The sequence below is a fragment of the Anarrhichthys ocellatus genome, unplaced genomic scaffold, assembly GCF_004355925.1.
Source record: "Anarrhichthys ocellatus isolate YVR2014 unplaced genomic scaffold, GSC_Weel_1.0 scaffold45, whole genome shotgun sequence".
Lineage (NCBI taxonomy): Eukaryota > Metazoa > Chordata > Actinopteri > Perciformes > Anarhichadidae > Anarrhichthys > Anarrhichthys ocellatus.
The window spans coordinates 574,094-596,583 of NW_022280075.1; the positions used below are offsets into that span (position 1 = coordinate 574,094).

The 22,490-nt window shown below is 40.6% G+C and overlaps 1 protein-coding gene across 6 annotated transcripts in view; it reads right to left on the reverse strand.

Moving 5' to 3' along the window:
- The window catches only part of sgcd (sarcoglycan, delta (dystrophin-associated glycoprotein)), a 246,133-nt gene that overhangs the window by 88,467 nt on the left and 135,176 nt on the right, over positions 1-22,490 (reverse strand). For all 6 annotated transcript variants that reach the window (XM_031868948.1, XM_031868946.1, XM_031868943.1 and 3 more), the window contains one exon: positions 14,219-14,404. In XM_031868948.1, coding sequence (XP_031724808.1) covers positions 14,219-14,404 — 186 coding nt within the window. The remainder of the gene's footprint in view (positions 1-14,218; positions 14,405-22,490) is intronic.

Sequence of the window (22,490 nt, forward strand, 5' to 3'; positions counted from 1 at the left end):
ACTAGGTTCGTCTTGAAGATGTATGAAATGGCAGCACTGAATCCTCCCTTTTGTAATTACTTTGCTAATGCATAAGCAAAGAAATAAAGAAGTGAAAGAAGAAGAGAGATAGGAGACATATTGATGTGGTTTTTGATGAAATTTGAAGGTTTTAAGTGTTTGCCAACATGCTCTTGTATTTAGAATGACTAGGCCTAATAGGTCACTGCCTAAGCGTCGGTATTTGACGCTCTGGGAGTGAGACAAGGCTGAGGAGACAGAGAAAAGCGGCAACTCCTCACATTTGTGAGGCAAGAAACAGACAATGTTGTCTTGATAACTGACCCCTATGAGTATTTAATATTGTTTTAACAACTTACTCAATAAAGTGATTTATCATTTTAGATATGGACCGTGAGTGATCCCACTTTGACTAAAGTTGAGCGGACTGTAAGAGATGTGATTGGTCGGCCCGATTGAAGCCCAATTTTTAGGTTTTGCAACACAAATAAAAGTGGTTGTATTTTGTTGTAAGCCTTAGGACAATTACATGCATGTATGCAGTTAGAAATGATTATGTTATGGTAAAGCTTACAGTTTTTTATGTTCAATGAAAACAGTTCCACTGATTTTTTTTGTAACCAAACGTGGTTGTAAAACAACTACTTTAGACTTATTTTAGTTCATAGTATGTTCATCTTGTGATTGGGAGCTCAGAAAATGCTTATTATTAGACCAAGTAAATCACAGATTTACATGAAAACAAATAAACCAGCCTTGTTTTTAGTTTAAGATCAGCTATAGCTGAGATAAGGCAAAGGTTTGGTGTGTAAGGTTTCTGTGATGGGATCGATAAGAACGTCTTGGAGGGAGCTTGTACCATTCAAGGGAGTCATCAAAAGCAGCTGCACGTCTATTCTTCAAACACTTGGTCTCATTCATAACCTTTTTTTTTAAATAAAGGAGACGGTAAAGACGAAGCAACACGGTAAAGAAAGCGACTAAAAGAGATTCAGACAGTTTCACAGCATGGTGGGCTTCTATTTTTTCTGCAGGGGCACAAATACATGGGACTGATTTCATCTAAAATATATATCTGCCTCAACCTGAGCACTTTTGTCATTGACTCAGAGACTTGAGTTCTTTCTGAAGGACCACCTACAAGTGAAGCACAAAAACCGTGCTGCCCTCCCTGCTAGGCTGGACATAATAGCAGCCGGATGAGTCGATGCTGATATCGATCTCCACAGCGGGACACAAGACAGACCGTGTTTATCTGCATGACACAAGAGATCACCACACTGACAGGAGCACATCAAAGGGGCAGAGAGAATATCTGCTGACAACAGCTCTCACTGCCACCTGAACAACAGAACAGCTCATCCAATGTCCACACTATTCTACTTCTACGACCACGAGAGCTGTGCCATAAATCAATTTGATTAATTCATTCAAAATCAGGGTTTAGGAGGAAACATTTTAATAGATTTTCACTTTAACTTGGGTAATTACGGCACAGAAGCGCCACCTCTCCCCTGAGCTCTCGAGGGTATAATTAGCGCGTCCGAGAGAGTCCAGGAAGAATATCAACATGGCAGCATGTGCTAATAAAAGCGATGACTTTGTTCCCAAAAGCTGCACCGTCACCTCAGCAACCTCGAGCAGGATTGCAATTTTGTAATTTTGTTGTACTAGTTATTTAGTCAATAACTGTTTTCCCTGGCTATTTTCTTTAAGGATGGAGGACAGTTTTGTTTTGTTTGATCCTTGTTAATTCTGAGTTGTTTGCAAACTCTTCAGATGCTTTAAAAATGGTCTAAAAACCAAATCTAAATGAAACACAGCAGTGGAACAATCCCCCCCCATGAAGAGCAGAAGTGCAGAGCTTTGTAGTCCTCTGGGAGCCCAACACCACTTCAAAGAAAAACCCTGACCTCCCCTCTGCTCCTTTTCTACCGTTCTTTCTACCTCTTTAGGTCTCTTTAGACTCACTTACTGACTCCTTTTGTTTAATGTCTTGCTCTTTTTGTTACCTACTACCTCTCCTCTTTCTTTATGTAATGTGTTGTACTTTTTAAAATCTCTCCCATTTGCTCTTTGTTCTTTCCCCTCTGTCTTTCGGCCCTCTCTAATTTGTCCCTTTTTCCCTCATCTTCTTTTGAATTTAATATTCCATCATCTTCAGGGGGCGACAACGTGTTGATTAGATCATCAGTCAGGATGCAAGAAGTGAAGGAGGTTGTCATACATCAAAAGGCTCGAGGAACTTGTCACCTTTGACCAAAGTGCTGCCGAGTATCACTATTGAGCCATATCTCATCAACAAACTAAAAAGAAGTGCTGCGCAAAGCTTATTTCTTGAATCACACCCTTCAAAAAAGGAAGGCTGATGCAACTCCGACCATTACCGGGGAAGCACAACACCAAACAGGAAGTGTGTAACCCTGTGGAACCAAGATACCTTTTGAAGTAATAATGGAGAGGAGACAAAGTCAAAGAGATGAGACGCGTCTCTAGAGTTTGGGTCGATGACTTTGATGCATCTCAGAATGCTCTCCTGCTTGGTGTACCTGTGTGTTTGGATATTTCTACCCTAGTATTGCTTTTCACATCCATTTTCCTCCGTGAGCACTACAGTGTTCATGTTAGTGTTTCGCTTTAACCGATCAGCAGGAAGTGACATATCGATCAATGCCAGTTTCAGTCGACACAAAAGCAGCTCTGGCCTCTTCCTCCCCGGAGATCAGCGGTCCAATTACAGGATTTCGGATTCAGAAAAGTAAAACATTGCCTGGCCTGTCGCGGACGGCTGATGAAGACGGGTGGACCGAGAGTGCAGGAAGTGACTCCATATCTGCTCGGTTATTTGGTCACACATCATTATGTCATGTGTGGGTGTGAAAGACCTTGCTCTAGGGTATGTCAGCAGCAGCAATTATGGAAAGGGGGTGCTAGTGTTTCAGTCTAACGCTTAAACTGATGACTTTCTGGTCCCAATCATTTCATCTCTAACATTAGCCACCTGATGCCTCATTAATAGAGCCTTTCTGCTTCTTTTTGTTTTGTGAATACCAACATAACCGCAGTATTTATCTTCCTGTTAACTTGAACTCACGTGACACAGAACTTACTCCTTACTTCTTTTTTTTTTTACCACAGTGATGATACAAGTTTGTTTCTTTCATCACAACTCTGTCAATATCAGACTTGATAATTCTCCAACCACAGCAGACAGTGTGATGGATGGATCATTACTGTAGCTAGGCTTCAAATGCTCGACACAGTTTCATGCCTTCTTAGATCACAAACTTGTCTTGAACCCATTTCAACTCCCTTTTAAAGCAGGTCTGCACTCAGGTCAATATTGTTGTATGTGCTTTTAATTTAATTATAATTCAAGCACAATACTTAATTACTTAATCAACCCAGAGCTTGAATTCAATTAATCTTTGTGCACTCTATATGACACTCTGTTGTTGGACAGACTAGACGACAGTTTGAGCCTCCCTTACCCTCTCCCCAATGGTTAAGGTCTTATCTGACAGGGCAGGGTTTTTATGGTGGCCGAGGTAATTATACCTCCAAGAAAGTTCACATTTATATGCGGTGTGTCAGAAGGCTTGATTCCTTCCCGTGTCGTTTGTAATTTTCATGTTCTCTGTTTTGGGCAGGTTTGAGTTAGCATGTGCCAGAGGGCTTACTGTCTGCAGGCTTTCCCGCCGACCAATCACATCGAAAGGTAATTTTACTGACGAGTCCCACTTGGCTGCTCGAAGGTGTGCTAATCAGTGATGGAGTCATTTGTTGGAGTGAAACCCTGCAAAGTCTCAGTTCTGCACAGGACACGATTGTCCATACAAGTCGTCTTATCAGGAACAAGACCAGATTGATTTCCTGCTCTGAGACACCTTGATGAGCTGCACTGAAGAACTCAAACTGTGGGAAGTACATCATTTCTCATGACATACAGCACTAGTAGTCCTACTTTACCTCGACAGGTACAAACGTAACTTTTCAGGTAAAAACACTCATCCAGTGCAATCTGGAGCTGGGTTCACAAATACAGGGGGTGGCTGGTCAATAACGATGATTGAAAAATATTTATTTCCATTCTTGAAATATTGGGGGGAAGTATCTGCTGTTCGCTCCAGCGATTAGGTGCCTTGTTAGAGCTCATTTTACTGTTAATGTGTATCTACTGTCTTCTAATGTCTTGCTATGAAATTGCTTCTTAGTTCCTTTTAAATTGTATGTGTAACATAGGGAGTCCGTTTTATGACATAATTATTGTGATTATATTTTAGAACTCAGGTCTTACTGCAACTCCAACTTTCAACAAAATCATCAGCAGAATCTTGTCCTAAATGTTTTGTTGGCAATTAGATGAACGTCACCAATTAGCTTAATTACCATGATTCACAGCAGTAGGAAGTGTAGCAATCGTCATTGACTCGATTTCAAATTCCCTTGATTGTTCACTCCAGGGCATCAAACAGTAAGACCAACAATGCATATTTTCCCAGTATCATTCAAATATCTCTCAGCCAGCAAGTTGCCAGATTCTTTTTCACTTCCGTATGTTTCAATGTTTTTATCTTTTTTTGTTTTGTAATTATACATTTCGTGGCCGCCTTATTTCCCCAATAGGGACCATACAATCTTAAAGTCGAGCATTATTAGTCATCCCCTGAGCGCTGAATTCATGAAGTTAACAGACTCTGCCTCAAATGTAATTAGTGTCGTCGCCTGTAACTCCATTTCACACTTCCGAAATGCGCTGCGTGCCTATTGTCCCGCTCTCATTATTCCTTTCATTTTTCTGAAATGAATTGTACGTGAACTGTGAAAACAGCCTGCCGACAGTCTTGGGTCGACTTCTTTTCTCTCTCTGTCTCCCTCATGGCTCTTACCTCCATCTCTCTCTCTCTCTCTCTGCTGACCTTTCAGTAAAGGCTGTTGGAGGTACTGAGGTGTAATTGTCCCCGATGAGAGCCGGTAACTCCGATCTCATCAACAGCATACGATTTAATGTCGCCAGCAGCCAATTCTGCATTCTGTGCAAGTGGCAAGAATGGGCTGTTTGGATGCAGCTTTGGACTAATTCACTCGGGGAAGAGTCTGGACCTGAATGAGAAAAACTGCTGGCGGCTTGACCTTGGCTGGTAATCTTTACTTTACTTTTTATCTGGTTCCCTTAAATTTGTTCTCACAGAGAAAGTTCCACTTTCCAACCACATGCATGTTTATTGTTGTTGTTTTGGCTATCATTGCAAAAAGGGTATTTTAATTGAATTTTGGATTTCATATATCAGTATATAGCATTTTAAATAGTTGACTTTTTTTAATGCTGTAGATGAGGAAAAAGTGCTGCAGATGGTTTTTTTTGTTCAAAGTTGTAAAAAACAATAAATATGAAAGTTAAAATTAAAACTAGATGCATGCGCAAAATTGCAAAAGTCAAATATGATCCATAGAGAATTTTTGCAATGGAAAGACATAACTTCATACATTTTCATTTAAAAGATGACTGAAGACTTGCGTCCTGAAATGAAGGTCAGACTTTATAAAATAGCACCATAAGCTAATGAAAAGTTACGTTTTATTGCACCTCCAGTTCTTATAGCCTAAAAAAAAAAAATCCAGAATAAAAAACGTTGGCAAAGGATTGCAAAACATCCATACTGAAAGCATGCCCGAGGACATCACTGGTAATGGTGCCCAATAAAACCAATTAAGTCAGTAGCATCATAAATATTTCAGGTCAGTAAGATCAGAGTAAAATTATAGTCTGGCAACAAGTAAGAAACACTAAAATGGGGTTCTTTCTTTTAGATGTAGTCGAAAGCAGTTATCATCAGCTGCCTCTCCTCCTCCTACTCCTTCTTCATCTTCTCTTTGTTTGACTACTCTTCACCCGCCCTCTTTTTCCATGAGTGAGACCCGTGAAAAAGCTTATCAATGTTGCTCGGAGGATGGCAGGCTACAATCAGAGGGAAAATTACTGCTCTTTCTTCTGTCACCATCACCAACAATCCATAGCGGCGCCAGGGATGTTTATCTCCTAAGTGTCTTCAAATGCATCACGACTGAACTGCTATCTGCAAAGGGAGAATGGTCTCATGTTGTAGCTCGTCCTTTTCTCCACCTACACAAAAATAGATATACTTGCGTAGGTTTCTGTAAAAAAAAAGTGTGGAGTCAAAAGGTTACTAAAGAACTCAAGGCCCTAAATTATGAAAGAAATGCAGCATCCTGAAGGTTCAGTCAAAACCTAAACAATACACATGATCTAAGCTCCAAAAATGACTTTGGATGACTTTAGCTGTGAAAAAGAAGAAGGCAGCAGTCGTAAAAAATACATCTAATTTTGAATTGAAACCTCAAAGTTATTTTGATTGAGGAATCCCTTAGACTTTAGACCTGGGTTTCTTAATTATCTGATTTTGATTGGTTTTCTGATTCTTGATGTTTCTTTTTCCACACAAAATATTCGTATTCAGTTTGAAAGTACAACTACAAAACAAAAGTTGGAAAAAATATATATTGACGTGAAATTTTGTCCGAGCATTTGTACCATGTGTGTTGAGCAGAGAGTGCTTTACTGGTATACAGGTATAAGGTGAGCTTAAAGACACAAAGAGAGTGTCTCAGAAAGAAAGCCAAACGAGAACATTGGACGGGTTGTACAAGTGTTTAAAACCACTTGACTGCCAAGCAGAATGACCAGATAAAAAAAAGAAGACAGAAGCTCCCACTACAAATTCCCAGACATCACTATGACACCTGCCAAATTTCCTGCTGAAATCTGTATTCAGTAAAGCAAAAAACATGAATAAACAACATCCGATAGTGAACTTTGTGAGTGCTGATGGTTTGGATGAGGGGGGGAAGGTCAAGCTCCCCCGCTGGGCACGGATGTCAGAGTTGTTGGCACTGGCCTGGGCCCCGCTTTGGCCTCTTCTGGGACTTTGGGAGGCAGAGGCTCTTGGTTCAATGGCCCAATGCGGAGCTGCTGCAAACCGCCCACTGCGGGCTTCAGCTCTGTCTCCCAGGAGCAGTGAGCCGTATCATGCAGTCACAACAGTTCACCTCACTCCACTTTAAGTACAGGCTACAGTGGGGAACCAGACACAGAAAATGAAAGTGTTTTGAGCTTTTTATCACCCCCCCCTCCCCTTCATTAATCTCTCCCTGGCAGCAGAGACCAGGCAGACCATCCCTGGTTGTTTGTCCTGTTAAAGTGCTCTGCAGTAACAAAGTTAACTCCTATCTGCCAGTAAAATGGCACCCTGTAAGTCAACCAACTGCAATAAAGACCTTTGAATACATACCGTGCGTACAGGATGTCTGCAACTAATGGAAAAGTTTCTAAAACAGTTAAACTATATTAGTGTGTTCTTTTGCTACAACTTCCCTCTGACAGGCCAGCATTTGCTTAGTTTGTCCTTTTTGTGATGAAATGAGTGATATTTTTAATTCTAATTTGAAAGGGCCATTGTAGGATTCCCTGGCTTTACAGATAAATAGAATAGGAGCAGGACAATGTATCAGGATGGTCAGAGAGGTGGCCATATTCATTCATTCATTCATATATAATATAATTCTGTCTGAAACATTTTGTGATTTGTTAATTACTGACTGGAATCATTTCCATATTTGCTTTTCCATTTGTGTTCCTGTTTCCTTGACTGACTAGTCCATCTTCCAAGTCCTCCCTTTCCTCTTTATCTTCCACCAGAGACCACCACAATGCTTCACAAGAAGAAAAGCAGCTGCAGTAAGAAAACAACTCAATACGACGTTGCTTCAGGCAAAAAGTTCCAGTGGTCTCAGCAGCAGCGTTTGATGATTATAGATCCGACGATGTGCTTCTTATGATCCTCTAGGACAGTGGTTCTCAACTGGTCTGGCTGCGGGACCCACCATCACCCCTTAATGACAAGCTGCGACCCAAATCGAGGATGGAAAGATGGTGCAGTTTGAGCTTGAGCTGAAAATGTCCTCTGCAGTCGTAGTATAGGGAGCTCTCTTGTGCAGAGAAATTGTTCCCGTCAGTCCCCGTTCCACACATGTTTCACGTAAACGAGTAAAACTGCTTTGTTTGTTATGTCTGTAGATTCGTCCATTTGTAATGTAAAAATGACCACTTGCATAAATACGAGCTGTGGTCTGTTGTTTGAAGTCATCCGACATGTCTTCAATTCGTCTACTTAGTAGTGTCATTTGACAGAGGTATAGTTTTCTGTTTATCCCCTGCTGATATTAGCATTATAAGGCAGTAACGCCAAATCCCTGCCCTCTCCAGGCCACCTTTCAGGCCGGTGAACAAGGCCCGGTTCACTGGAGTGGAAGGACCCAGAAGGGAGGGCAGTCGATACATCACCTCCCCCCTCTTTTTACTCATTACCACACAGACTCTGAGTCCGGACCGCCATGTACATGAGGAGCAGCCACTTCAATCTGTCTCAATCTGAGAGTCTCCAGCTGACTCTGCTGTTGCAACGAGCTTATTAAACATGATGGGAAGCTGCAAATGCAGCCGCGTGAGCTGTAGATCTCTGGAGACAGAGGCGAGGAGTAAAACACTCATAAACACCTGCACGACAAACAGCAGACATTTACTGTATGTGCACGCAGACATACCTGCAACAACACGCCAACATAACAGTCACAAACTCACAGATCAAAGATCGACTTTATGAAGGAAGCTGCAGATCTCATATCAGACAAACATATCAATATATCCCACAGGCCCTTCACTACTTCCACTACTACTGGAAATCTTCTGCGGATCATTAACAAGAGGATAGTGCTGGAAGACTATCATCATACTATTCATTGTATCTGTATGGGTGATGCATTGATTGATTGACAGGGGACACCAGCTGTATTGACACTGCTGTGTTTGACAGCTTAATAAAAAATATTGGAGGGTGAAATGAGCGTGGCTGCTTCTAATTAAGACCAATTGGGAGCTTTTCAAACCTTCGTTTCTAATTTATGGGAATTCTATTAACTTTTAATGACTGTTCTGCTCTGAGCTCTCTTAGTTTCTGACCCTGACTATGAAGGCCAACTGTGGGCTCCCCATCGCACTGCTACTGCTTCAGCCTTAGGAGCTTTATTTACTATATCAATGTTACGCATTCCACTCCATCTGGTACACAGTCTGCAATAAGCTGGAGTTGATGTAAGATTAAAAACTTCAAAGGTAGTTAAATAACATTTTTACTACGGCAAAAATGCAACGCATGATTTACAGTATTAAATAGTTTGGTATGGACCAATATCACACCAAGCATGAACAGTATGAGCACATATGTACAGTATATGCCTACAGAATCGGAACACAGACACTTTTTTGCATTTATACACACATACCTCGACATATCAGCATCTGTGTAGAAGTGTCTGTTGGTGTCCTCCTGTGTGTTCTGCACAGCACTCAACGTTACATCAACTAATAAGCTGTTGACCCATGCTAATGCAGGTCATCTAGAGAGACATTTGTAGTGCGGGGAGCTCTCAAGTTGGACTTGACACGCATTTTCGTAATAGCTCAAAATACGAGTGGAGAGCACTGCCCCGCATGGAGAAAATGCTATGAAGTGATGTGTGTGAACATGTCTAATCTAAGAGGATCTGAACATCTAATACACTGGTGCACACTTTCTGCAAAATGGATTGTGTTTGTGGTTGTACAGGGAGTAAAAAAGTTGGAACCCTATTTAATATACAGTACATTTATATACAACTTTTGTTTATTATTGGCCACTGTAGCAGTCTGTATGCTACATATTTGCTACAGTAGATTAATGATGAATACAAAATAAGTGAATTTGTTTTCGTGGAAAAAGGACACACTGCAGTTTTAAACTATGAAGGATCTACCACGAGAGCTAAACCCAAATGGTAAATGTACTTTTACGCAGAATTTCAGGTGCATTGTGGGTTTGGGAATCGGACACTTGATGTTTTGTTTTAGGTTTTGCTATGGGTTTGAGCAACAACATTTTGTTTTACAGACTTTACTCCACCATGGCATACTGTGACAACAATGTTTATTCCCGAACCACTAGGGCTCCCTTTACTCGACTAGAGGCTCCACCGGCTGCTCAAGTTTACGGTGGAGAAGCATCCCCAAGATGAGCAGAGGCCAGTCTCTCTATGAGGGACAACAATCCATTTATGGATAGAATGGACCAACTAAAAGTAAGGTCTGAACTCCAACTCAGAGGAAACAAGACAACAAGAAGCTAGCAGTGTATCTAAAGGACAGAACCCAGTGAACACACATTCATGTTGTTTTGGTGAAAGGGCTAAATTGCCTGTCCTAATACATGTATTTTTAGCCGTGTAGATGTAGTTGTTGGCAGAGGACTGAAGAAAAGTGGCCATCTTTGAAAAAAAAAAAAAAAAAAAGATAAAAGTATGTCATATTGTATCTATAACACTGTTTGACAATACACCAGTGTGGTGATGCAAGTTCATTTATTATGTCCAATAAAAGTGTATAGCTTAAATCTTGAGACACCTCATATGGAAGCGAGACAGACATTTCCCCTGCTCATTACTGTACACAAATGTGCTGTAACTCTGTCCTTAGGCCTCCAGAGCCCTTGGTGCTGGCAGACACATAGACACCTCCCCGCATGGCGTGCTTTGTGAGCGCACTAAAAAAACTATTTTGCAAAGAAATCCTGCACGCGTGCAAAAGAATCCCTTCTGCCGCTACAACTTCATCCTTCGGATGAACAGTATGTGTGTCATTGTCATATTTACATCAATATTTTAAAAACTCTTGAAATCTGAGCGCATGCAGATTTGTGTACACACATATGTATACAGTACTGAGACCGTGGTAAGATTTGACAACTACACATGTTAAACTTGCTCGATGTCAATGACTTTTTATGGCACATAAACTTTTAAACACATTGTACAGTTTGTGCATGTAGACTCGCATCGTCCCGCAAACACCAACACTGCATTCCTCCTAATGTCCACTTCCATATTCATTGTGCACACATGCCTCTGTAATTGCAATTGGTGTACAGTAAATATTTAATCTCTTGTACCTCTAACATCCCTCATCTCCAACGATCCTCCTCCAACTCACTCAAACCAAGACACTCTGAGCTGATACAGATTGTTACATCAGATAAAAGTGGAAGTGCATTTGTTCTATGACACGGATGAGTGATGGATGCGAAAAAACACTAAACGATATCTGCAAGCTTGAGTTTAGGCAGTTATTTTTAAGATATTTAAGAACCTGAGGAACAGCAGCAACCGTGATCTGATTTGAAACTGAATGGAAACCAATGTGAGAGGACAGAAAAACAAGGTGAACCTGTGTCCTGCCAATCACTGCAAGACCTGGGGGAGGATGGTGCAACAAGCTTCCTTTTCAAACTTATCCACCTCATTTCAAAATGTTTTTCTTATTCCGCAATCTGCAGCGAGACGCATTAAAAACATTACAACCGAGTGCAGCGCTCTGTCACAACATACAGCTCATCATCAGAGAAACTGCTCTCTGATTTATGTAGATCTCATATTAAAGCCCCACTGTGCAGCAGACCTCATGCATTATTCACAGCAGCGGCCATATGTGTGTGTTTGTATGTGCTTTATAAACGTGTGTGTGTGTGCGCCGTACTCTGTAGCATCTGTATCTGACTCATCGCAGGCACAGAGGATTACTAGCACAGAGAGAGACAGAGCGCGGAGCAGACAGATAGGGACAGTAAGAGAAAGTAAATCTGAAACGAGGCAGTAAAACAGAGATAATCTCACAGGGTTCTGGAAAGACAGTAGTACTGCAGACGTGGATGGGGAGTGGCATAATTCGATCATCACAAACATCTTTTTTATTGTTCACATACCTAACCTAATAATCCATGGAACTTTTACTGGAGTAAATGCCTATTTTGCTCTTTTATTGCTCATTTATTGACTGACTGTATCCCCAGTTCATAAAACCACAAACATCTGGGGCCTGACGGATAAAAGATGTACCAACACAACAAAAAACAAAGACATGATTGGCCATGTCCAACACAGAAAGTGATATTTCCAAAATAAAAGTTGTGGGAACACATACCTTAGTGTACACATGGTTTTAAAGATAGAACTGAGAGTGACAGTCATTGGGTATGACTATTTGCAGTTTGCACATATGACTATCAAAAGCACAATGCTTGACTTATTTTATTGACATTGAAAGCAGCATTCTATTTCCCTGTCGATGTTGTTTTTATTCGTCTCCTTTGCAAAGTTAATTTTTAATATGAACGCTATGAATTACGTCCCTGATGTTTGCTGATAACAAGGCAATTGTGTACATGCATATTTCTTTCTTTGTGATTGCAGAGATTTGAACCTACTGAGCACAACGTTTCACGCATTAAGTTGTTGTACATTCGACTTTGTTGCGATAACATTCTGACGAAGAGTTGGTCGTGCAAAAAAACAACAACCAGCAACTAAAAGGTTATCAGCATGAAATGAAAACAACAACACGCTGTTAATGGAACTGCTGTGTCAATACAACTCTGCAACGATAACTATGAATCAATAAGGGAGACAAAATATATAAACACCTATTCAAGTCTGTGGTCCCGAGTTAAAATGGTTCATATGTGAGCTGTTTTGTTTTGGTGTACAGCGGCAGTAGCATGGTGTAGCGGAGAGGAGCAGGGCGACAGCTTCAGAGTCGAGGCTGTATCCCTCCGTTCTGGTTCACTTAGACTAAATGCACCCCAGATGGGGAGAACAAAAGGTGTTTGATTTTGTTTTTTTCACAAGACAGAGATGAGCAGTGAACGAGAAGCAAAGAAAGAAAGAATGCAGCTGGAAACAATGAAGATTGTCAATGAGTTTAAGTTCGATCAATAAAGTGATGCAGAGTATAAAGACAGGTCCTTTACTTGGTAGTACTGTATTGTCTCAATGGGCACATGTCACACATGATTCGTCATGTGGATACCCAACCCCCAAATACACAGTTCACACATTGATTACAACTAGGAAAGTGCACTCAGTAGAGTGCAGATCTCCGCCAGATGTGTCTGCAACGATCACTGCTTTGATGTTTGACTGAATGAGGATTCAGGAATCAGGATTGTATCTGCTTCTTCTGTTTGGCGTAACCACAAACTGAAGTGTTTTAGTTCAAGTATGTGGTCAAGATATGTGGTATACAAATACGACTCCAAACTAAAGCAGTTGTTTATCACTTGCGGCCCCTTCCATTTGGTTAAGAGGAGTAAGTCAGCAGTCAATGATGGTATAAACAGCCAATAAAATATATTTTTTTCAGAAACTGTGAATCACCACAACCACGAGAGGTCCTTGAGCATACATTCATGAATGAGCACAAACAATATGGGTCCAGTAGTATGCCAGATTAGCCGTGGACAGACGAATAGGCTGACACACACACACACGCCCAAACACATAATCTCCCTCAAGGCTTATGCTTGTCGGACATAATTACATTTCTTAAAAAAATCCAGAGGAGGGTATTTTAGACTTAAGATCAATCATAGCTGCATAAAGTCCACAGAAAACTACTAACATGACTCTTTACCTATTGATTTGCATACTGACGACAGACACATTGAAGACACACTGAGGGCATCATCACTCAAACGCCCTACACATTTAGTCAGGCACATGTAGTGCATCTACAATCAGCTACTGGAGCACTGCAGAAACCAACCTGCAAGCACTTGACCACATTACCAACTAGACACAGATGTGCTGTAAGGGGTTGTAAAGCGCACAATTCATTCAAACTCAAATAATAAGCGGCGATGTATGCAGGCGGTCGTCTTGAAGTCGCAGAGTAGCAGTAGAGGGGTTGGAGATACACTCAGCTGGGTTATCACTAGTAGCAACTACCGGCCAGAAATAGTGAGTAAGGAGTCAGCAGGCAGTCAATGGAAGTATAAAACAGGCAATAAAACGGTGTTTTGAGAAAGTGTGATTCTCTGCAACCACGAGAGGTCCTTGAGCAATCAGTCAGAACTGGCCACCCAAAATCTGCAGTTTGCTGCAGCAGAATGCGAGATTAGCCGCGGAGAGACACATAGATGCACATTGACTCACTCACTCACTCACAATCTCATGATCCTCTTGGCAGAGAGAGAGAGAGACATCAGCGCAGACACACACACACACACACAGATGTTAAGATTCAATGGGGAAAAAAATATATAAATGAGTGACTTACTATGGTGAAGTTCATGACTTTGAGGATCCAGATAGTTAGTGCCAAGTTGATCAGGATCAGGATCATCAGCAGTAGGACGAAGAAGTAAAGGCAGCGTTTCCTCCAGCCATATATTCCCACTTTGTACACTTGTGGTTTCTCTGAACTCTGGACATTGTTCCTATGAGTGCACTGTTCTTGGGTCATCTGAGAGGAGACACGGAGAGAAAAAAGGAAGACATTTTAACGGCTGAGGCAACGCCTTGACCTCTGTGTTACTTTCTTATACGAAGTCTCAGTCAAACTCCACCAGTATCTTTGTCTCTAACTTTCTCACATTTTGCATCCTGGTTTGCACTGACTGTGTTAATCAATTATTCAGCTCCATTTGGGCTATTGGGCAGTGAGGGAATCAACACAGACTATTGTATGGTTTGAGATCTTGGAGAGAATTTGTAGAAAGTTAAAGCTGCATTATTTTCATTTATTTGTTTTGCATGCAACATTGACATATGCCATTTTAGAAAACTTATAGCAAACAAGTCTGCAAAGTTGCATGTTTAAACATCCAGTGGACACGGAGCAACAATATTATTTTAGAGTTCTGGTGAATTTAAGTCCACTATTCCTTCTTCCTTTAGCTCCTTGGTCTCCTGAGAGAAATGTATGTCTCTTTAGCTGCTAAATGTCCCACTGTGTTAGCTAGTACTTTCTCTTGTCTGGCTCTAATGTATTCAGCTATTATTGAAACCATTTGGTCTCCATGGTGAAGCTACCCATGATCGATTGGAGATTTGTGATGCGGCTGTGGAGACTGTGTAGAAAACGACCTTTAAGATAAGAGATGGGGTACATCTGAACATCAGTACAAATAACATGCCGTAAACATTCCTCTCACACACTGCACTCCAATACTGACCAGCCACTCAGTTCAGGCACGATGACAGACAGTTTAGTTAGCCATCGCTTTGATTGATTGCCCCATAAGTGGTCTATAACTCCAATATACCCTCTCTGCCCCATTGATGTGCTGATAGTGCCGATTAATGATGATTCTAATTGTCTGTCTGTGGAGACGTGGAGGCATTGTTCACTTCAAGCTCCATAATAATGGCCTAATAACTCTGTGGAAAAATACAATTTACTGTCCACCGTGCTTTGGAGTGCACGCCTCAGACCACCAAAGCCAATTGTTTTTGACAACCGCACACATTATGCGCTAACTGAAACAAATGGCACAAGACAGGGGCCCGCTGAGAAAGTGCTGAAAGCTACAGAGGAGGATCCAAAGCACCAGTCAGTAAAAAAAACAAAAAAAAACAGGGAAATATCATTGTGTACGCTCGGATTTTCATTTTTGTTTGACGTGAGATGCAGAGAGATGAAGAACCATATCTCTGTGATGTCTAGGCTGACAGAAAATAGGGAAATCAGTACTGTGAGAGTAAACTAATATTAATATGCCTTTGCCAGCCAGTCAAGTTGCAGTTTACACCCATGTCTGTTCAAAATGTCATCACTTAATCATTTTATTGCATTAGACATTTGTGTGAAATTATCATAATTAGCATATTCATTCTTGAGTTATTTCCCAGAAATGTGTTAGTTCATCCTTGGGTCCAAGGCGTTCCTGAGATATTGTGTTTACACAAATGGAACATATGTACAACCAACGGATTGAAGCTCATTAGGGTCTGCTTTAAGCCAAAAGTAACCAAGGCTATTTGATTACCTCTTTGGCAAAATCCTCAGAAAGACCTGCAGCCTGTGAGTGGGGATTAATAACGCAGCTGATCCTGCATCACATTTTCTTTTGTTTTCCATCCTCAAGCACCTGCCACAGCAAAGAGCTTCCAAATATGGCTGCCAGTCATGGCAGACACACTGTTCACCCTGGAACAAACCGCTGTCCTGTCAAATCACACATTTGAACAAGATCCAGTTGAGCCGACAGGGCTACTCTGACATTTGTTTACATCAAGGAGTTTTTTTGTTTTTGTTTTTCATGTTTGGTGTGACAAGCTCAGATAACTGACCCTGAAACTAAAACTTAAAAATGATCATGTCAGTGAAATTTGGTAAGCAGATAGCAGCGAGGAGATTCATTTTGAAACAGCATTGAATAAATCTCCAATTTTCAAAAGCAAAGAGACGATATATACGTATATGCAACGTCAACTGGGTAGTATTTTGTAATTCTAATATATGTATTTTTGACACAGCCTTGGGAAGGTACAGGACAGCTGAATAATCAAGATCTGCTTGTCTGTTTACTAGAATAACTTAATTACTGTAAATTTGCAACAGCTCTTGTTGCATATTTTATCAAAGCAATTCTAGCATTTTGGATGACAGAAGTCAGTAAGCCAGTCAAATGAAATGCAAATGGTAACACAGTTCTTATTTAAAAAATAGATTAATGTTTGATTAAAAATGGCATTTATTGGAATCGATAGTGGTATGTGAAACCCTCAACTAATCTGTTTCAGGAAATTTAAAATAAAGTAAACTAATAAATGTCCTTGACGAAAGGAAAGGGTAAAAAACAGAATACTGCAGGAGCTGCCAAACATCTCCAGGTGTTGTGGAGACAACAGCATCAGCAGCTTGGCAGGAAGGCAACACTCACAGTGACACCAACAAAAGTGTCACCTGTTCAGTAGTCAGATGGAGAAGTGTGTGTGCTCAAGCATTCATGTGTAAATGTGTCACTTCTCAGGTAAGCCTTTATACGATCTACACATACACACACACACACACACACACACACATAAAGTTTAGTAATAATTTAGTTGTACTTTTCTACACATCCCTAGTACAGGGGTTTGAGCTGTATGGCAGCTACCCTGTTGGAGAGTTGGTTGTGCGCTCTTCCTCAATATGTCATACATCACCGAGATGCAGTAAAATCCATGAGAGATGAAGGCCGTGGAGAAAGGTCAACAGCAGACACTGAACAACAATAACAACAGTGGTGGATAGTTTAAAAAAAAGAAACTATACTGGCGGTGGTGCCATGTTGATAGACCCTTTCACAGCCAACACAATGATAACGTCACAGTGTTAGCTGGAGGCAAAACAAAGCAAACACTGGAGGCAAACAAGAATTACCTCACAATAACGGGCTAAAGTCACATCCAAACTACATCTCGCTGTGTTCTTGACTGTTAGAATCGATTTTGAATGCATAAGTGACGATAAACTGTGATTCAAGGCTGTAGCGAGCAACAATATCAGCAAAGTGTTTCAGAAATGGAGAGAAAATGTTGCTAATAGATCAGCTTAGCCTTCTGCTAACCTTAAGCCGTCACTGCTGCTGCACCACAGCAGGCTACATTATTAGAGATATGTTGCCAATAGGATGTTGGACTTTTTATCCCCCATTACCAGTGTAGTATAAAAGCATAGTGGAATTAGGAAGCCAACTAGTGGACAGCTGGCTACTTAGCTAGCTTGCTATAACTCTGCCATGCTGTCATGCAGCACTGTCAACAGAAAATGATCTGAACAAAGTTGTCACTTGTCTGGTGAATGAAGCAATGTTCGTTCTTACATTGTGATGGAAGTGTGTGGATGAAGCATTAAGCCATTTAAATTAAATTTAAGATCAAACTCACTGCGAGGAGTGAGTTTGATGGTCCCTTTGGTTGATGTCAACTTTCTCAAGTAACTCAGTCCCTGAGAGTTAGTGACCATACATAATAAGAGAAACAAATGCTTTTTTTCAGCCATTATGAAATAAAAAGCCACAGACATTGCTGGGCATCCTTAACTAGCGGTTCGGGGAATTAAACGTCCTACCTATGCTCTGCCTACTCATAAATGGCATCATGATTACTAACAGAAATGGGGGCTTTTATGTCTGCTTTTGGTGAAATCAGGTCTCTAGGAAGATATTCTGGCTTCGGCCAAGGATGTTTTATCCCAGAGGTGAACATGCATGGTGTCCTGATGGTCAATGTTTTTCATACAAATATAAATATCTGGTATACTTTCACACCAATATATTAAACAACCATTTTCTGACGTCGTTATTGGCAGGACGGCATCATTTGTTAGTGCCTTTAAAATCTGTTATTACCAAAGGAACCTGTTGTGGTCTGATTGGTTAAAATAAACCAATGTTGACTGTCTGTAGGAAACAGACAAAAAGTACAACTTATAACACAATAAGAAATCGATGATATTTTTCAAAGTTGTATAAATGTATTCTTTTTATGATGTTTCTTATTTCTACACATACGCTGTATTACATTGTGGATCTAACTTCTCTCACATAAAATATACATACATCAAATAAATGCACTGCAATAATGAAATATGACTCGCCTCTCATGTCCTTTCTATAGACAATCCCTCCATGCACAAAGAGTACTGATAGCTTTGCAATAAGCTCTTAGGCTACAGGCTTACTAAGAAAATAAAATGGTGCTTGGTTACAAGCTAAGTAATGGCCACTCTCATAAGTGTGGAGGTGTGTGTTAAGCAAGCGGAGTTGAAAAGCCAGGAAGGAAATAAATAAGTGGGGAATTGGAGGCAAATCAAATCATTGGTCTTTTGATTCTTTTCCCCTCCACTGCTGCTGTCCAATGGTGCCTCCTGTTCACCCAACTACTCATTCAGAAAGCCCGAAGGAAGCCCAATGGTCCCAAAACAAAGTCTGTCTCTGATTAGAGGGAGAAATTAGGTTTTACAAAATGTTATTGGTTAATTCTGCAGCCAAATAGCCAGGCAGCTCCCATTAGGACCTTTATAGACAACATGTGGATCAGTACCAGGACCCAACGGCTGCTGCCAATGGATACGCCATTACTAGGGCTCATAAGCCTCCAAATGTATGAAGATACAAAATGGCCGACAGCCAGAGGCAGTTTAATGGCCGTTGCAATGTGTGGGCAAACAGGCTAGTGGAGAAATGTGATCGTCTGACTGGAAAGTTACTAAAGATATCACTGCTAAAGAGGAGAGAACAAGTATTAGCTCTTCTCTTAATGGTTTTAGGGTTTATTTGGTTATACTGCGCTAATAAGCATGTTTCTATATGTTTCTATACACGACTGTCTCTGCGTCTTTTCACCAAGTGTGTTTTTTGGAATCTTTCTCTGTTTGATATTTTTAGACGTGTTGGTTTTCTCCTTGTATTGTGCACCCGCCTCAGCCATTAACCAGGACTGTAGAGATCCAGTAGTTACTGTCCTGAATTGCTCCCTACCACTCCTCCATTGCCATTAACTGTCTTGTTTCTTCGTCTGAAGAGCCCCTTGAGCAATTGGTTTTTATTGTATTGTATTTTTTTTTTCAACCTTTTATTATCGCTCAGCAACAACAGAGGGTAGCACTGAAGCAGTGCATGCCAGTGGAGGCAAAGAGCAGAAGGAAACTGATGAAACTGTGGTGAAAACAGCCTCCCCACCAACTACATGTTTATCTTAAGGTTAACCCTTTGAGTAGATGGAGAACGGAACACATTTCTTTAACTTAATATGCATATTTTAACATTCAAATTCTGTTTTTATGCTACTGTAATGGAAATTCCAGGATCTTATGCATTCTCTTAGACTTTATGTCTCTCCAAACAGCAAGTTTTAGTGACTTACATAATGACCAAGAACAGAACAAAAGAAGATGGCCTACATTGTTCTGTGAGATGCAGTTTTGTTCCAGAACATGATAATGTGTACTCCACAGTATCCAGTGTTGAAGACACTCCTCCTCCTCTGTCCTTTACTCATTTGCGTATGTAATTTATTTATAACTGTGCTGTGAGTCCAGCTGCAGACGTTTGAATTAAACTTACAGAAGGATGAAAGTTGACTTCGTACTTTATTCAATGGAAATTGCCACCACACTACTATTGTACTGCTGCTGCTACTACTACTGATAGCAATGTTGTCTTGCTCCCAGATCTTAGCAATTAATTGCCAGTAGGATCAATGGACAAAACTACAAAAGTAAGACGCTGAAATAACCGGACTTGTCCTTTAATGTTTGTGCACCAGAGTCACCGAGATAAATGCTTGTGAATTTATCTCACTCAGTAAATAAAGGCTTCTTTGACTGTTATTCGGAGTGCACCAGCACCTCTGCCTTTTGTCCCACTTTGTTGCCCCTCATTAACACTGAGGCCACATACTCAGCACAGCCCTTCATTGCTGTGTACTGCAGCTGCTTACTGGGCCATTACAGATGAGACAAGAGTGGCTAATACTTTCAGATACTGAAAAAGGTCAGAGAATAACAGTAAACAATTTAATGAGAGCTCCAACCTGTTCAGGATTTGACAAAGCTCCTTTTTCAGAGCAAAAAAAATGACAAAAGAATAAGAAAACATCCAATTTCACTGGTAAATTCTGCCGTACAGAAGTGAGGCCATGCAGGTCCGGGGCCAAGCCTGACTGGATGGCATAATGAACACTTAGACAGCAGAGTAACTTTGGCTATTTGGTTTTCTTTTTAAACGAACGCAGAAAAGCTTTTTTTCTCCTCCTTAGTGGCTTTAGCATGCTTGTCAACAGCAATGTTGAGCACATGATTAGGATAATTTGGCAAAGCCTCTGCTTGTAGGCCCTATGTGTCAGATATGATACTGAACTGTAGATGAGGACAGAGGAACCACAGCTTGTGTTGAAAAAAAACAAGAAAAAAAAAAACATGACGGCTCAGATAGAAAACAATGTTTCCATTTCTGTTAAGTGAATTTCTTTCTTTAAAAAAAGTTGGAGATCTTCCTTTTTGAATTTGTGAAACTGTACCTCATCATCTGATATTTACTTCTTGCTTAGTGTTTTGTAAGCTTGCAGCACGTGACACACATCAATCTATCCATCAATCTATAAAGTTTGTGCCACAGCTACAAGCAGCTGCTTTCTGTTGTTTAATTACACAAGAAAATGTTATGATTCAATAATTTAGGAAAGACAATTACACTGACAAATATTAAATAGTGAGTTTACTTTACAGATTATTGGAGATATAGCTTGTAAGAAGAGCATTGGGACTTTAAAATGGCTAAAAAAACCAAAACATTGTTTGGGTTTGTGTGGGAAAGAGATGTAAAGACCAGCACAGTGACAGGGCAGCGGTGAGCGGCTCGCCTTTATCCCAGGAGAGAGACAGTGATGCTAAATTGCCTGTCTCCTTTCCTTGCTCTCTCTTGCGCTCTCTACACCATTCCCTCTTCTTTTTACCTCTCTCTCTCTCTCTCTCTCTCTCTCTCTCTCTCTCTCTCTCTCTCTCTCTCTCTCTCTCTCTCTCTCTCTCTCTCTCTCTCTCTCTCTCACTGTGAGAGGCTAACATCTTAATCATAATTGTGTCACGAACCATAAACACTCATACGCTTGGCTGTGGAAGCAGCCTCGGGGGAAGTAATGGTGCTGAATAATAACAATAACTTTATTTGAAGAGCACTTCTGCGAGAACTTTTCACAGCTTATTTGTGTTTACATGCAATGACGATGGATGAGGCAGCACTTCAACTACAATAACAATCCCATTTTTAAAAAAGCATTTCGAGAGATTTTAGAATTTTGTGAAACATTTTCAACAGTTTTTGCTAATTTCTTGGAACCACAAGTAAACCCATACCCGAGCATGGACTATTTTAGCTTTAGATTTACTGTCACAGTCTTAAATGTCACTTTAGAGAACATCACACACTGAGACTCTTTAATATTGTAAGATAAATCCATGGGTGCTGCTCTTAATGGGACAACCGGAATACTTAGATGTTACTGAGACCCAGAAATAATTCAGTCAGGAACTTTCTGCTTGTTTGAGACTAGAAAACTAGAAAGGGTGATGTAGCTCATTGAGAGTGAGTCAGAGTGAGACAGTGGACAGACAGATGAAGTTCAAGACGTGCCTGCTGAACTAATGCTGCATTTCTAATCCAACCCCATGAGAAAGTCTTGAGTAAAAGAAAGCCATGATGTAGTTTGATTCAGTTCAGCCTGTGGAATTATAAAGAATTCAAGAGTCCTACAACCAAATGCACAATATGTCTTCTTCTGTCATAGTCTGTTATTTCCCAACAATGCTATACCAACACAGAGAGGAGTTACTCTATACAATTTTTATCTTTCGCTGTCTACCCTTAAATCCTAGTTAACCAAATTTGATTATGCAGCTGCACCACTTTTGGTTTCAAACTGATGAACACAGACATCTGAGAACTAATAGCTTGCTAAAAAAAAATTCAGAACACAAAAAAAAAAAATCTATATTTATGGACATGGTGAAGAGGAAAATATAAAGTTGTTCTTGCATTTAAAGGTTGCTGTGCAGCAGCTGCCTC